The 17,144-nt window shown below is 39.2% G+C and overlaps 2 protein-coding genes and 2 non-coding genes across 4 annotated transcripts; 2 read left to right on the top strand and 2 right to left on the bottom strand.

Annotated features, from left to right (window-relative positions):
* Positions 1-49: 49 nt before the first annotated feature.
* LOC108604282 (transmembrane protein 192) lies at positions 50-1,405 on the top strand. Its single transcript, XM_017993685.2, has 4 exons — positions 50-288; positions 424-556; positions 627-903; positions 968-1,405. The coding sequence occupies exons 1-4, from the start codon at positions 149-151 to the stop codon at positions 1,195-1,197; spliced, it is 780 nt and encodes a 259-aa protein (XP_017849174.1). The 5' UTR covers positions 50-148; the 3' UTR covers positions 1,198-1,405.
* A 66-nt stretch (positions 1,406-1,471) lies between these two features.
* Positions 1,472-13,637, bottom strand: LOC108604280. The gene is made up of 7 exons (XM_017993684.2): positions 13,375-13,637; positions 8,353-8,371; positions 5,390-8,299; positions 5,213-5,332; positions 1,900-2,157; positions 1,647-1,838; positions 1,472-1,589 (listed from the first exon to the last, which is right to left on the bottom strand). Exons 1-7 carry the CDS (start codon positions 13,431-13,433, stop codon positions 1,509-1,511), a joined length of 3,639 nt encoding a protein of 1,212 aa, XP_017849173.1. The 5' UTR covers positions 13,434-13,637; the 3' UTR covers positions 1,472-1,508.
* Positions 2,229-2,301, bottom strand: Trnaa-agc. The gene has a single exon. It is a non-coding gene; the product is annotated as a tRNA-Ala (tRNA).
* Trnaa-agc lies at positions 10,680-10,752 on the top strand. The gene has a single exon. It is a non-coding gene; the product is annotated as a tRNA-Ala (tRNA).
* Positions 13,638-17,144: the final 3,507 nt, after the last annotated feature.

The following is a 17,144-nucleotide window of genomic DNA, read 5'->3' as shown; positions in this document are numbered from 1 at the left end:
AATCAAAGCGACAGCTATCGAATGGTAATAATCGAAACACGATCTGGCAACGCCAGCGAGTGACAAGCGCAAGCAAAATACAAAACAAACCCAGTTTTTTATAGACGCTGCGCATTTAGTACACATAATCGCCAGCCGACAGTAAATAATGGAGAATACAGCAACAGGTGCAGCTATACAAACGGGTGGACCGCCAGGCCCTAGCCAGGATACGGATGAGCTACTCGATCCAGTGCTATTCTCCAACGATAATGGTGCATTCAAGCTGAAAACTGTGCCTGCATTTAGGTATGTATGCACTCATCTATGTATATTGCCGGTAGACGATGAATCATGCCATGAAAGGGTGATGCTTTTTGCTGATAGCAGCACAACAATTCAATTACCATACACTTACAATATATTTGACATTGCATTTTCCAGCATACACTTGCTTATCTCTACGGTTATTTCAATTGTGGGTATTGCTCTGGCGGCTCAATGGCCAGAGGAGCGCCGCTGCGAGGCGTACTTTATAATGCTATACTTGCGTGCCACCTTTTGGGGTATCACATTTGTAAGTATCAAAGTGCTGCATTTGCATTTCATTCATTTAACAGTATTGAACCTATCCCAATATTTTGCAGCTCTTCGATCACTTTATCAAGAGGCAACACGACAATTTGCGAATGAATGGCTACCACGACTTTCACCGCGATACGAATATGCAAAAAGGCGTACCGCTGCAGATAGTGTCCATGTGGAACTCAATGCTGCTGGCAGTACAGGCGCTTATACATCACTACTACAAGGATGAATTCTGGATGCACTGCGCCGCAGGCTGGCTATCCCCCATTACCTATGTTACAATGTTTAATGTTGCCGAAAACGTTGTGCTAGCAGCTACACATGGCTGCTATATAAGTGAGCTACATTAAGCCTTAAATGTGAACCTTAGCTAATGCACTTTACATTGTAATTTTTGCAGATAAAGTGCGTAAATTCAACAAAGCTCAGCCGGCACCTGATGTGCTGCGTGGCGCGGATCGTGCAGGCGGCTCTCTAGGTCTAATGCAACCTGGCGGCGACACAGCTGAGCTGCTAGAGAAACAGGCCGATCTTATTGCCTATCTGCGTGACCACACGCACATGCTCAACCAGAAGCTGCACCAAATGCAGACGAGTGTGCGTCCAGTAAGAGTGCCGCAAATACCTTAAGCAGCAGGAGTAGCAGCAACAATAGACTCAAAGAAGCAATACGTATTCCTTAGTGATGGCGTCTACATGACTTGCATGGACAGCATTAAAATTATTATTTATAATTTCATTTCTGTTTGTTTTTATTGTTCTCAACGAAGAAATATTCTTCAATTATACTTTTTGAACAAAACTAACTGTAAATACAAAACAAATAGCACTGTCCCTAGTGCCTTTATATATAAATAATTAAACAATAAATATCAAGTAAACTTATAAAATGAGTGTATGCAAATAAACAATGTCTTTTAAAAATTATATATGCACTTATATTAAGTTGAATGGCTTGCAGTCAACAGCTCTGTTGGTATTTCCATTATTGCTAGCGAATTATCCTTTGACGAAGCAATTATCTGCGCAAGAAAAGACATGCGTTAATAATAGTAACAAATCGTTAATAAATCATTTACCTTATTGCCGGCTATGGCAAGCGCAAGCACCAAGCGTCCGGGACCGTTTATACGACTTACTTGCTGACCACTATGCATGTCCAGCACATAGATAAAGCTATCATAGCAGCCAACAAACAAGTATCTGCCTTCATATATGGCCATAGCAACGGCGCCATTGCCACACGCCATTGTGGTAGCCAGAGTGCTCCTCTGTAGAGATTTTAAATAATTAAAGCAATAGTTATAAGTAGTTGATTTAAGTGCAACTTACTGCAAGTTCAAACTTAAGCACTTCGTTCTTCTGAGAGCCGCAATAGATATATCCATCAGCTATCTGCAGACTGTAAATATTCAGACCCTCCGGCACGCTCAAGCGACGCAGCATCATTCCGTCGCTTGCATCGTAGAGAGTAACTATGTTACCCTTGCAGCCCAGGACTATGATCCTGTGTCCGCTATCCTCTGTCGCTTTTAGCGCTATGACGGACTGTGCAGTAAATATTAACGGCACACTGCCTACTTTGTTGGCCTAAAAGTATAATAAGTAACGTATTTTATTTAAAAGGCGTCAAAATATTTGCTAAAAAAATGAATTATCCTTGGAGATGCGGGGCATCGATCCCCGTACCTCTCACATGCTAAGCGAGCGCTCTACCATCTGAGCTACATCCCCGTTATATTTGGTCAACATTTATTGGCCCTTAAAGAGTTTTTGGTAGTGCTTTGCTTGCACTATTTATTTAAACAAACAATTCGTTGCGTGATCGGCATTTATAATTTATTTGTTGTTGCTTCATTGGCATTTTCAATGTGCATTGTCATATAAAAAAGTAATATAACGCTATGTCTGGCGACGCATACTTAAAACATAAGAGATAAAAATAACAAAGAGCTTTAAAGGCCATTATAAATAGATTAAAAATACATACATTATGTATATGTATTTGTTGATATATATTGGATGTATATATGAAATACAAATTCGTTTGCAGTGCTGCTTTTATCAATAACACTTTTGTTGATTAGACAAACATTGTTGACAATTATTTCTGCATTTGTTTATTTTGCTATGACGCCAATAAACAGGTTTATAATAATTGTTTGAAATCTTAAGGCGTGAAGATAAACAAACCTGTTGGTAGCGTTTGTTTTTAGCGTTAACAAAATAATGCTACATATAATTTCATTTTAACAATATTTGCTTAATGCTATAAAAACCAACAAACGCTGTTTAAAAATGATTTCATTTTGTATAAGTTATGTGAAATGTTTACTCATTTGCTTATCTTTGAAAGATAAATATTTGAAACCATAACCAATTTAAAACTATTTTAAAAAGAAATTAAGTTCTCATGCCATACAAATAATTGAGTGCATTATAGTAAAAACCAACAATAGATTGCGTTCAGCCCCCACGACATTTCCTACAACTTGCTCCAATCAAACATACATACTGCAATATATAGCAATGAAAATAAACAAGATGAGAATAGAGCGAGATAGCAAAAAGTAGGGGCACTGCAATTTATATACTAACTATAGTACATGCATAGTTATGGCTTAAGCAATCGCAAGATGGCGTCGCCTACTTGGCAACAACAACTGCAGCATAAAATGGGGGCAGAAAAAGGAAAACAAATAAATATGGTAATATGGCTAGAGAGTTTGTAGTTGCTTTGTTTATTTAGTGGTTGCAAATGCGGCTGCAACACCCACAAGGATAACGCCCATTTTCGTATGCAATTTGCTGTTGCTGCTGCTACAAAATAACAGCAACAACAACAACAGCAACAACACAAAAGAGTTACAGTTGCTTACGTATATACAGCTAACGGTGCTTGGCCAAATAACCAACCCGATTCGACAGGCTCAGCCAATGAGAAAGCGCCACACACACACACATACATACAGGCTGCGTCATTTTCCAGAGACACAACACAACAAAACAGAAGCCAACCAGCCACCCACAACAACAAAAACAAAAGCAACAACAGCAACAGGCACGAAGAAATTCCAACTGCAGCACCTTGGAAGGCAGCCTGCAATCAAGAGAGCGAGACAGAGAGAGTGAGTGAGAGCGCGTAAGCTTGCGTGAGAGTGGGTTAAAGCTATATAGCTTGTATTTTATTTAAAATTGTTTTGGGTAAATAGCATATAAACATTTTATTTGCTGCTGCCAAATTGCCGAGACCGAGAACGAGACATCGTCGAAAATTACGAACGAGACAGTGCAGCAACAACAAGAAACTGCAGCGCTGAGAGACATGCGCATTTTGGGTGTGAGAGAGCGCTAGAGTGTGGGTGCGGACGAGAGAGAGATAGAAAGAGAGAGCGTGAAGTTAACGACTGTTGGCCTGAGCCGAACTTTGCGGGCAATGAACGCTGATGCAGCGAACTAAAGAGAGAGAGAGTGTGAGTCGGCAAAATATACAGTTAACTAAACATGAACACATAAAAACTTAAATAAACAACAATAGCGCAGTGAGAGAGAGCGAGATAGAGAGTGAGTGAGAGAGCGAGTGCATAGCAAACTTAGTTACTTATTTTGGTTATTCGTTGGGCTGGCTGGTTGCATGTGCTGCAATTCAGTTTGCTGTTGTTTGTTGCAAGCAACTAACCCCCAACACTGTCTATATAAGCTTTTATGTATTCGAGTTTTTTCGGCCAAACAACGTGCAGCAATGGCTAACACACACACATACACACAAAAAAATAAAAGACAAAACAAGAGCTAAGCAAAATATCAAGCAATAGCAGCAAAGCAAACTGCAACAAGCAACGCCTTCCACTATGTGTCTAATGCAATTTCGGGGCGTGCCCGCCTGCTATACCTATAGCAATTTATATATATATATAGTATGCATGTCTATGTTTTCATGTATTTAAATAAATAGCAAACTTGCAGCAGTTGCAAGTACAGTTGCGTTACATTTTTCGTAGCATAATTTGAGGCAGCAAGCATCGTGAATTATCCGCACGTCGCAGCCATAAATCGCATCGAGTACTGCCAAAAAATTAAGACTTATAGCCCTCCGTACTTTACGCAATATTATAATGAAGTGCCAGAGAGCTCAGGCACCACTTCTTTACTTCTACTCCAGCTAGTAGTAACAAGTGCTCTATCCAATTTTTTTACTCGCACCAGCGAATTGCAAAAGAAACAGCAAAAAAATAAAATAAAATTCGATTTGATTCGCATTGTCTAGACGCTGGGTTCAGTCGATGGCTGCTTAATGCCAATTCGTTGTTTTCATTGCTGCTCCCTTGATGCGGGTCAAAAGGTTTGGGGTACAGGTGTGGAAAAAAGTGTGAGGCACACGCTTGAGTGGTTCACTTTTTAATTGAAAATCTTGTTGTACTGATTTGATGGATAAATTTTTAATGAGCCCAGCACTAATCAAATTTAATAAAATGCCCATAATAAATAATAAATGTATAGTAAGTTTTAAGTCTAGTACTTTAAGCTACGTTAGGCTTTGCGCAAAGTTAAATTTATGGTATAATTGCCTAACTCTTTATAAGTTAATTGATTTTAATAACATCTCGCTCTTTTAAGAAAAACTCAGTCAAACAATTGAGCTTACCGCAATGTCATATGTAAAAATATTGCCCCAACGGCTGCCAACATAGGCGGTGCCCCAAGCAACATCAATTGATTGCAACGGCTCCTTTAAGTAAACAGTCTGAGCAACACGCTCAAGATTCTACAAAAAAAGAAGATTTAATATTATGCTAAATACAAATTTAGAAACTGTACACACCTCCAGCGAGGACTTCTTGAGAAAGCCATCAAGCGATATGGTATATAAAAAGGATTCGCTTTCGCATAGAAACATCTGAGTGATGGCATCGCTGTGCTTGGTGATCTGACGCTGCAGCTTGTGACTGAGCATGTTGAACATGTAGATATCGCCGCCTTCGGATGCAGCAATGATCAGCAGCTGGTGCACGCGTATTTGGGTAATTGGACTGTTGATGCCACGCAAGTGACCAGTGGCTATGCAGTCATACTTGGCTGTATCAATAGCTTGTGGCGTTGGTGGTGGCGGCGGTGGCTGCAGCTGCTTAATGTACGGCGGCAGCTCGTACGGCATGTTGGCAATGGACTCTGGCGGTGGTGGTGGCGGTAGCAGCGGTGCTACCTTCTCAGCTGCTGTTGTGTCTTCTTGACTCCAGCGCGAGCGCTTGGTGCTTGTCGTTTGCTCTACAGTCTCCAGTTTGATCTGCACTTTTGCTGGCAAGGGCAGCGGCATTTCTATATTTGCGTCATCGCTTGCTTCAGTGCTCATTGCTGGGACGACGCTTGGCGATTGAACTTTCAGCACTGGCAGCTTGCGCTTGGCTACGACTTTCAGACGCTTCACTAGCACAGTGCGTCGATGGCGTCTTGGCTTGGGCTTGGGTGAGCTGCTGACGCTTTCAGCAGCTGGCGGCGGCGGCGGCGGCGGTGAGTTAGTGGGCGTGTTTGTAGGCGGTGGCGTTACGGTTGTAGCCTGATTTCTAGAAATCAGCGTATTCAGCAGCATAAACTTGTGACTTTGCAGCTCCAGATATTGCATTTCCAAATCTGACTTTTCTTTTTGATATTTCATAATCATGCTTTCGAGAAAGCCGCGACGATTGTGATTATCCAGCAGACGTCGATCCATTTCCATTAGTCTAACGGAGACAGAATCACCCAGCAGCATGGCATTGGAGCAGCTGTCCAGGCTATAGCTGCTGCCAGGCGTTAGCGCCGTATCCAGACTTAGATATGGCACACTTAAGGGTAAAACTTGCATGGGCCGCAGCGATATAAGCGCATCGCTGTGCGGTGGTGTGGGCATGGCAACGTGTGCAGCCGCCGCCTCCTCGTCGCTGAGGCTTCTTTGAAGTGCCTCAGACGCCAGCTCAGCGCTTTTTAAGCTAAGCTCATTAGCGGCTTGTTGCTGCTGCTGCTGTTGCTGCAACTCCTGTTTGCGTCTGGCTGCTGCCGCTTGCTTTTGCACATTAACCACATTGACAATTTCGCGCAGCAGAAACTCAATGCCTAAGCGATTGTCGGCTGCTTTGAGATTTTGCTGCATTTTGGCCACTTGTATTTTGCTAAAGGTTTGCGTAGTGTATTCGCTGTTGGTAACAACGCAGCTGATGAAATGCAAACGACTTTGCATATTGATGCTGTGAAAGCTGCGATAGCGCTCGACCAGCGATTGCTTCAGATGCGGCAGTATAAGCGTTTCAAAGCTGTTGACCACATTGTCGGCATCGCTTTGCAGCTTCAGCTGATAACGTCGCTGCTGCGAGTTGTTGCTGTTGCTCGAGCTGGCCGAGTGATTGCTGGCAACATCATCTTCGCATACAGCTGGCTGTGGCTCATCCTCAAGCTCATCCTCGGAGGAGCTGAGCACTATAACCTCATCGCTAACAGCTAGCTCAGCTTTGATTGCTGACTTCAGCGATTTGGCTGCAGCATTTGTTGTATCCAATTCAACTTTTAGTTGCTGTTGTGTATTAACTTTTTTCATTTGTTGTTTTTGCTTTGTGCATTTACTTTGCGGACTTTTTGGTGCTGCAGCAGCATTTAAATGTGCATTGGTTCTTTTGCCCGCCATTGTTTCAGTCTCTAAGCATTCCTCATGCACTGCAGCTTCCTCTAAACTCTTCACAGACTCTTCACACGCTTCGTTCTGCTCCTTTGATATGTCTATGCCAAAGCACTTTTCAATCTCTTGCAGCAGTATCTCTGGCAACTTTATTGCATCTGCAATTTCGTCCTCTATTAGTTCCGTTGCTGGTTTATCCTTTGGTTGCTCTGACTGCAGCTCCTTAAGCTGACGTCGTATTTCAACACGTAATCGTCGACGTGCGCGTAACTTTAAATGATCGTTGTATATGGTATCACTATTGTTGATTATATATTTTAGACTCTCTTTGTCCATAGTCGCCAGACTTGCATTAATATTAAATTCTCTGCTGCCATTGTAATTCAACTGAGCAATACTTGTGGTTCTTCGACGTAGCTGTATGGCTGGCTTTATTATTTTCTTGGGTGTTTTATCTGTTTCCGAATCGGATTCGTCTAGCAGTTTTCCTTGTGTAACTGCGAGTATCTCTTGCCTTAGCAATTCAGTCAATGGACGTACTTGTATCTTGGGTGCAGGTTTAGCTGCAGTTTCTTCCTTTTCTTCTAGTGCCTCTGGTGTTTTGCATATATGGGAATAGGATTCATCTACTTGTTCTGTTGTGGCTTCAACTTGCTTTAATGCTTCTTCTTTATCATCAATTTCTGTATTTGCAGCTTGAGTTTGCAACTCGTTTTCTCTAGTGGCTTCTACTTGCTTTTCATCAACTTTGGAAATTAGCGTCTTTTCAATTTCTGCTGTGCTTTCCACTTGTTTTAATGGCTTAATATTTTCTTCAAGTTTTGCATTTGAACAATGAGCTCTTGGCTCTTTGGGCTTTTCAGTTTGTTCATTTTCTTTTCTCGCGCTACGTGTTCTATGCTCTGTATTTGCTCTATGTCTGTCTTCCGATCTATGCCAATCTGATCTTGGACGCTCCCATTGGCGATAATCCTCTCGCGAGTAATGTCTATCTTGATTATAGCAAACGTTTCTTCTGTCACGATATTGCCTTGAGCTGTGATGCTCCCTGTATCTGTCTCTTGTTTCAGAGTCTCTATAGTTGCGCTGTAGAAAAAGCTTAATAGGCTTGGCATTTAAACATTTAACGTAATACTTACATTATTATAAAAACTATTTCTGTAAAAAAAAGAAAAGTTCGTAATTAATAAGAAGTCTTAGACACGTTTTGAACAACAAAAGCAGCTAAATATAAAGCTAAGTCGGCACAAACAATAAAGGAATAATTAATGTAATCAGCCAACGTGTTTGCAAGTTTTGCCTCCAACTTTGAGACACGTAAGCATGAGAAACCGTAACGGCATTAATTTAACAGATTTAAAATTTATAACCAAAAAATCTGCCCCAAACAAATCTTTCCCCTATTTACGTATGCAAAGGTGCAAATTCCTTTGGTTTTGTTTTACTTTTTTTCTGTTCGCTTTACGCTTTGGGGTACGCAAATCTCGTTAAGAAATGCTAAAATATACGACCACAATGCCGTTTGCTAATATAATTTGTAACTTAAACTAATTAACAATTTAAAATATAGCACTTGAGCATGAGAGTTTGTGCTTAGTGAAGAAACTGAATGCAGCTTTGTATTAAAGCAACATTTTATAAAAAACTATGACACAAGTAAAGCTGCTAAAAAATCAGAGCCTATTTCAAAAGTCTTGGGTCCAAAACCCAAAAATTAATATGCATAACACATAGCGGCAAGCAGAGAAAAAAAAAGTCTTAGGTAAATTTATGCAGTGATGAGTGAAAAAGGATGTCACTTGCCCAAGTGCTAGCAAAATAAAGAAGCAAAAGAAATGAACGTGCGAGGGCACGGAAACGGAAACGGCAGCGAGCTGAGCTCAGCCTGCAAAGTCAAATGTCGCAGGGCGTATGTGACAAGTGCTCTAATGAGCAGGAGCAATGCTTCAGAGCTATTGCTTAAATCCTCAAACTAATGAAGCTTGCGCAGGCAAGTCAATTAAAAAAAAGTCAAAACAGCAAAAAGTACGTGACAGTCAAGTTAGACAGCCAAAAAGAGTGCGTAAGGCTACAATGTGGGGAAGAGTGAGTCAGCAGCAACTAAAAAGTCGCAGACTGTCTTGGAAATTAAAATTACAAGACGCTTGACTGCATTGCGCATAGAGGTGAACACACACAGGAGCTGGAAGCTGACAAAAAGTTTTGAGGTAACATTTCTTTTACGATTCGCTTGGGTGCCAGCAGCAAAGTAAGCAAAAAGTTACTGCCAAAAGTGTCAGTCGGTGTGTCTTTGTCATTAATTTTGTATATCATTGAGTTTTACGATGCTCATAAATATGAAAACGTTTAACTCTTGCCAACCAGCGCACCCCCAACCCAACCCTCATTTTATATTAGACAAACTAATTGTTGCTGCTTACGCGCTCTGTGTGCTTGTAATGGGTTTTTAAGCGTAGCTGGAGACACAAATTTCCCCACATGTTTTCACAATGTTTCCCAGATAAACAACAGCAACAATAATACAAACAGGCAGGCATCAATTAGTGTGGGTTGGAGTCCTGCGCCTTGATGTGCAACAGCTTGAGGTAATTTTCAACTCGAGCTCTCGACTCGTTGACAGGCATTTTGTTGTTTTGTTTGGTTTTAATTAAAGCCAAAAACACACAGCACTTGGATAGCTCAAAGTAAGTTGCAGCATTTTTTCATTTGTTGTAGAGAAGTGTTTAAGTGTGGTTTGGATATGGCATAAGAAATGGCAATATAATTTGAAATACATTTATGAGCTCTTAAGTTAAAAATTTTGCATAAAAGTCTTAAAAGAAATAAGTATAGATTAAAAATGCTTATATCTTGTTTATTATTTTAATTAATTTGAAGCCAATTTCATTGTCTTTATTGTTGTTAATCTATAATTGAAATTAATAGAGAGGTACAGCGAGAGAGACAGACAATATATAATTTGAATTGCTTAAGTCGTAAGCTAAAAAATCTTGCATATACATATATATAAAACTTTTACTGACGAACTGAGGCTATTTTTAAAACTATATATATATACATACATTTAAATACATAAATACAATATACTATATAGCTTGTTTAAGCGCATGAGTCTAAAAATCATATATTAAAAAGAAGTAAGGCTACAAATATATTTTCACTCTTTCAAGTAGCTAACATATCTTATCTGCTATAATTATTTTAATTAAAGTCAACAATAAGCTGTGGCTTGTTGGCAACTCTTTGCCATGGTCAGCAATTTAAATTCGAGCCACACCCAAAAGTTCATTACGTTGTCAAGCTCTAAGCTGCAAACCAGTTCAGTTCCAAAGCTTTCAAGACATGCATTTCAATTGAAACCTGTGTGTACATGAATGGGTAATTGGCTTGTGCTGTTAAAGCCAAGTTAGCAAGCACACACTTTTTGATATGCTATGATACCGTTATTTGTGCATACATTCCAACTGGGGATGTAGCTCAGATGGTAGAGCGCTCGCTTAGCATGTGAGAGGTACGGGGATCGATGCCCCGCATCTCCAAAGGATAAAACTAACTGTTTTGCCAGCAGTTTTTTTTTGTGTTTATTTACAACACAACAAAACACTTAAAACAATTAAAAAATAGCAAAACACATAAATTTTGGTTGCTTGCCATTGACAACGGGCTAGCAGCTTAACTAGCTTAGGGCGTAAAACTTTGTCCTGTGCGGTGGTAAAAATTAAAACAAAGGCTTTTTCATAAATAGCACATCATGTATCATTTACAAGCCTCAGACTCTACAAACAGCAGCAGCAACTGCTGAGCTGCTGTCTGTGTGCACTGCCTGCGGCTCAACTCAGCCTCAGTCTCAGTTCTGATCGTCCTGGGATTCGCCTGCCTGTTTAATTGCTGGCAAAGTTGCAGGCGAGTAAACAAACATTGGCATATTGTGCTGATTTATGTGCGACAATGTGTGCTCCACTCCGTGTGCTGAACTCAGCGCCATGCAACTCGGAATGGGCATCAAATCAAATTACGCGACTTGATTGTCGACATGGGGGTGCCAAAGTCGAAGCCGTATGTAATATGTATAATGGCTGAGTCCTTTGGCAGTTACAAAGCGGCCTTTGAATATTCATTAGTGCCGCCGACTTCTTACATATCAGAGAATGTGCAGACGTCTGCGTATTTCTTCCGCTAAAGTTTCGTTTTTTGCATTTGGTGCGAGATTATTGATCCTCCTCTTGTTCGCTAGCTAAGCCTACATACAATTGGCCTAACAGGCAAGAAAGTGCAAGGGCAGCGCTTAAAACAAGCAGCAAGACTTGGCTTTCAGTTTGGCAGTGTTTACCTAAGCTGAACTTATATGTAACTTCGAATTGACTAAACACAAGTGAAAGCTAACAAACATTATCAATAATAATTAGTAGATGGGTAATGTGAACTAAAATAATATGCGGGCATCAAAATAAAAAAAGTTACTTGATAGAAAGCTCATTAAAATTTCAACAATCAAATATTTTGACTGCTTTCATTTCAATAAATAATTTCACACTCCCTTGTAAGCATGTTGTCGTGTAATTTAAGTGGCTTTAATATAAACTTGTATTATTTTAAAATATATAATCTTTACTTTTTATAAAGTCGCTTTAATTTCAATGAACATATGTTTAATTCTTCCATTATTTCAATAAACGTTTCCTAACTTGAATTGAACTGAGTTTATTTGGGGCATATCTAACATAAATTCTCATGTCTTTTAATTGTATTCTATATAAACTAGTATAGTTATTGTAAAAACGAACTTGTGGCTTTGAAAAGCTACCCCTGATTAATTCAAAAATAAATAAAATAACGTTTGGTACTTAACAAATTAAATTTGTTGCTTTGCTCAAAACGATTCTAATTCTTATTCAAAGTCTGCTTATCTATCAACTGCAGTAAAGACTGTAAAACTGTCCAAAATGGAAACAGTTCAACTGCCTAGTGTTTACTTTTTAATAGTCCTGTATCAATTTGAAAACTCAAAGCCACCCGCATTGCTTATGCTGAATTTTTGCTGTTCGTTTGTTGCTCAGCACAATTTGCTACGCTGTTTGCCCGTTTTGTTGCCATTTGTTTTGCTTTTTGCCATGAAACAACAAACAAACAAAACAATAAAATATTGAGCACATTAATGTTTAGTCAGACGTAAAATTACTTTTAAGTCTACTTTGGCCAAAGCAGCGCACGCCAGAGACTCTTAAGCAATGTCAAGCAACGTTTGGGGATAAGCAGGATAACGCAGGCCGCGCTATAAAGACGTTAGATAAACGTTAGATGCATATTTATGATTTAGCACTTCAACTTGCCATTGGAGAGAGACACACGGAGACTCTGACACTTGGGCTGGCTGTCATTTATTTGCGTGCTAAGCTTTCATAATGCTCGATAATGAAAAATGAAAATTTTTCACTTTTGCCACATTGACAGATGCGCAGCGAAGATTGCAGAGGTGGATGCTGGCCCATAATAAAAGTTTATGCAAGTGTTTTGGATTTAATTAAGAATAAGAAAAATGAAAATGCCAAAGTTTCCAATTGCCAGATGCGCTCGCTCGCGTCTCGCATAAGCGGATTTGCCTTGGAGACATTTTATTGTTATTTCTACTTCAAATTTGTTTACGTTAATTAGAGCCAAGCTGTGCCAAGTGACAGCAGCATCAAGGAATGCCACATTGATGGCTGCGCCTGCTCAACTGAAGTGTATTAAATTGATGGGGAGAATTTAGCTGAGCGTCGAGCATTGACTGCCGTTTACTTAAGACAAATGTTTGCCAACTTACTAATAATATTTTTATTTTAAAAAAGTTAAGCACACTTTATCAATAAGTCTTAAGCTTACTAAATTTTCCAGCGGCTTATAACATTTTACTTATTAATTTCAATGTTTTTAAAGTGTAGATTTAAATTGTTGGTAATCAAGACGTGGCAAATCTTTAAGCAAAACGTGAATTAATAATAATTGTGATTTAATTTAGATTAATTAGAATGGAATTTGCACAGGTCATTGAAACTTTAAACATAAAATAAATGTAATAATTTGTATATTAAAAATATATAATAATTTTAAAATAAGTTAAATTTATTGCTTTTGCATAAAAGCTAATTAAAATACAATTTATGCATAAAATTCTTGCTCACCTTGATTCTTGTTTAAAAGTCAAACACTTGAGCTGTATCTTCGTTTCTTTTACGGACATATAGGCATTCAAAATCAAATGCAATCAGAAAAATTAATCACAGCGTTCTAAATAAGCAACTTAGTTGCGCTCTACTAAACACTAAACCAGTCTCAGTTAACAAAAATATCAAAACTCAGTCTGTTCATTACTAAAACAATTCGTTTGCCAAAAAGTTGACAACAAACACTCAAGTCCAATTAGTTAACTTAATCACAATAATTTAGTTAGTCCTTGTCCACGTTCACATACCAAACACACACACACACAGAAGTTCAAGTGGCACTTAATTGTTTATGAATTGCTTGTTGTGTGGGGTGTCAGTGTGTGCGTGAAATAAATATAAATCAGCCTGTGTGATAGGCTATGAAATTTATTGCCAGTTATGCGGTTCACTTAGCGGAAACGGAAGTGACTTTAAAAATGTTGCATTTAACACTTGTTTGTTGAGTTTTGGAATACACAAAATATTTTATTAATTGCTAATTTAAATTTGCACAATTGCTTAATTTGCTGCACTAACTAATTTGATGTCTTGTCGCTTTTATAAATTGTTGATGTTTTCAATTATTTTTTGAATAGTTTTGAAGCGGCTTAGCCTTTATTGACGAGTGATACACAACACTAAACAAGAGGCTGGGCCACGAGAACTTTCTGCAGCGCTGTCGTGTTGCCAAATGCCGTTAACCGACGGGAATGTGCAGCATGAGTTGGTTGGGAGTAGTTTAGAGAGCAAAACAGCAATAGCAACAAGGATATGCTCTATGGGAAAGGCACAACAACAATTGCAATAACACACAACACAACAATAACAACAACAGCAACACGGGCGTACACACAACCAATTCATATACAACGAACGAGCGACGAGCCGAGAATCATAACGACTTGTATATAACACGAAGTCACGGCCCGGACCCGGCCCGAGAGGCGGCGGCCCGCCTGCTGCTGCAAGCAGCAAAACAAAACACAGCACAAAACAATGCAAAATACAACAACAACAACAGCAGCAGCAGCAGTAGCAGGAGCAGCAGCAACTGCAGAATGTAACTAAATAAGATGCAACCGGGCTGGACTGGGCTGAGCGGGGGTGGCGGGTTGGCCGCCCACGCCGCCCGTTGCCGGCAGCGCACGACGAACGAGCTGCGAGCTGTAAGGACCGAGCGAGACTAACGGGACACAGGCCACAAGGAGCAGCGCCTGTCAGTGTGAGCCCATCGTCTGGCCACGAAATATTCGGCAATTGCCGAAGCTGCCGAGCGCGCCAAGCGAGCAAGCGAGCGAGCGAGTGCGCATGAGAAATTGAGCAAAAGGAAAAAGTGCATTGGGAAATAAAATAAAATACAAGCAAATCAACAACACGAACAGCAATAGCAACAGCAGCAACAACAATAATATTGCTGCTGCTGCAATGTGCAATTAATGGCAGCAGCAGCAACAGTAGAGTGAGCAGAGAGAGCGACTGAGAGAGTGAGAGAGAGCGCACTTGCTTGTGTGATAGAGAGCGAGCTAGGAGCCGTTGCAAGTGCTGCCTGGTTGGCTGTTGCATGCTTCTTAGTTGTATTGGTATTGGTGTGAGTGTGTGTTGGCATTTTTGTTTGTAAACTACATATACAACAATACAATAAGCAAGACACATGCAATCTATGGAACTGGAACTACCGTTTACTTGCAACTTACCACTCCACATGCCACACTCCAATCCATTGTACATACCAAGCTTGTTGTATATGCTGCTGCTGCAAATTTTTGGTTGGCGCATGCCATTTGCTACTACTGCCTATAAAAGTCAGCTAGGCTATATGCCGGAGCTCAGTTGAATTTCAACTACCAGCGTTTGGACTTCGTGTTTCGACAACAGCAAACAATAAGCAAATAAATAAACAACAACAAACACGTAAACAAAAGCAAAAACAAGTCGTGCGTTTAAGGCCCCTAAGTCGGCAAAACCACTTGGATTTCTGCTCAAGCCACTGGCTTATCCAGGTGTGTAGTATATAGAAAGTGATAGTGTCGTTGTGTGTTAAAATAAGTGCTTGCTAGTATGCCAATATTCAAATAATAACAACAATGCGCTTAACATAACAAACTTAATTTATATTTATGTGAACAATCACTCTATTTGTGTTCAACCTATATACGGTGAATTCTTTTTGACAGCTGTTAACTTAAACATAATGCATCTGCTGCGATATTCTTCAAATTATCTTTGTAAATTGTTTCAAATTTGATTGACCTTAGACAACCCAAATATTAAGTCTGATTTGATATGATCATCAATATATTTGTGATTTAAAATATAACTAAATAATGAGATAACTACATTAACAATCTTGCATGAACTATAGCGATCTTAATATACGCTGCATCCTTTTAGACTAGTTACAACAAGTTGTTGCTTTGACTTATAACTATTTTAATATAATAATATGTGATAAAATTATTTAAGTGACAAAATGCAAGTGATATAATTAATACTTTCTGCATTCTGTTGCCACCTTAGAACCCAAATGTTATGGCGGAAATGATATGATCATCATTATATTTGTGCTTATATTATTAAGACTGTTTTAAAAGCAATCTTTCTATTTAAAATATGTCTTTTGCATATGAGATAGCTTTACATATAAACAACTTAGCATGAATTGTAATAACTAAAGCATTAAGTAGTTGAAATTATAGCCATGAACTTAACTGAATTCTGTTTTTAATTCAATTAATATCAGACTACTGTACACTAGATCATAGTAAATTTAACTAACGTATATTTTCTCTCATGCTTTTCAGATCGATCCACACTTTTAAGCGATAGCTGCTAAAAGCAAATCTCGGTTGAAGACCGCAATACTCAAATTTTCAACGCTCCAGACGACAGTTCGTGTATATCGAACCTACTGTAAGTAGCACTCCATGCAGATGACAATGGAGTGGAGGAATTGCCAATCAAGCCAACACAGGAAGCTGCACTTGAAACGCTTTAGGGCGTTGAGTAAAGGGTTAATTGTAGTTAAACAAACAAAATGAGATAAATGATAAATGTAACCACAAACTTAGACGTAGCAATATGTAGGGCCAATATGTAGCCAATTATATGCAATTCTAATCAATTTCTGCTTAAGAAATCATAAATACTGCAATGCATAGGCAGGGCGACTAATAATATTAGATGTAAGCAAGAAATATTGTACACAGTATCGAATCCAAAAAACTCACGACAATAATCCAAAATCGTAGCGAACTTAACTTTTTAACAAAACCAAAAACCCAGCGAGAGCTAAACATTGGCAAAGTCTGCATGATCCGAGGTGCGTGCTCCGTATTTTATAAACAAAACCAGCTAACAAAATTATCCGCGGTGCATATGAAAAGGGAGTCTGAAGTTGAACGCGTGCGCGTAATTCAAAATAAATCAAAATATTGGGGGCCAGGGTCGGGACCCTTGCTGTAACGCGATCTTTGTGCCGCGCGTAATGCGGCAGTCGCCCCTCGCGCCGGTTGGGCGGGTGGTGGGTAACAATTGAAGTTACACGTTGGGATTGCGTTCGCAAAAAAAATACATTTGTTTTAATCAACAGCAATAGTTACTTAGAAGAGTTGCATATATATATTTGTTGCATGTTGCATGTTTGTAAAGCTAAACGGCAATTATGCATAAGATGATAATTATATTGCATAAGTTTGCTTAAATGTTATAATTTTTCCTATTTATTTTAATTGTTAATTATTTGTACT

The sequence above is a fragment of the Drosophila busckii genome, chromosome 3R (genome assembly GCF_011750605.1).
Source record: "Drosophila busckii strain San Diego stock center, stock number 13000-0081.31 chromosome 3R, ASM1175060v1, whole genome shotgun sequence".
Classification (NCBI taxonomy): domain Eukaryota; kingdom Metazoa; phylum Arthropoda; class Insecta; order Diptera; family Drosophilidae; genus Drosophila; species Drosophila busckii.
The sequence above is the reverse complement of the archived record's forward strand: the minus strand, read 5'-3'. Positions and strand labels throughout refer to the sequence as shown.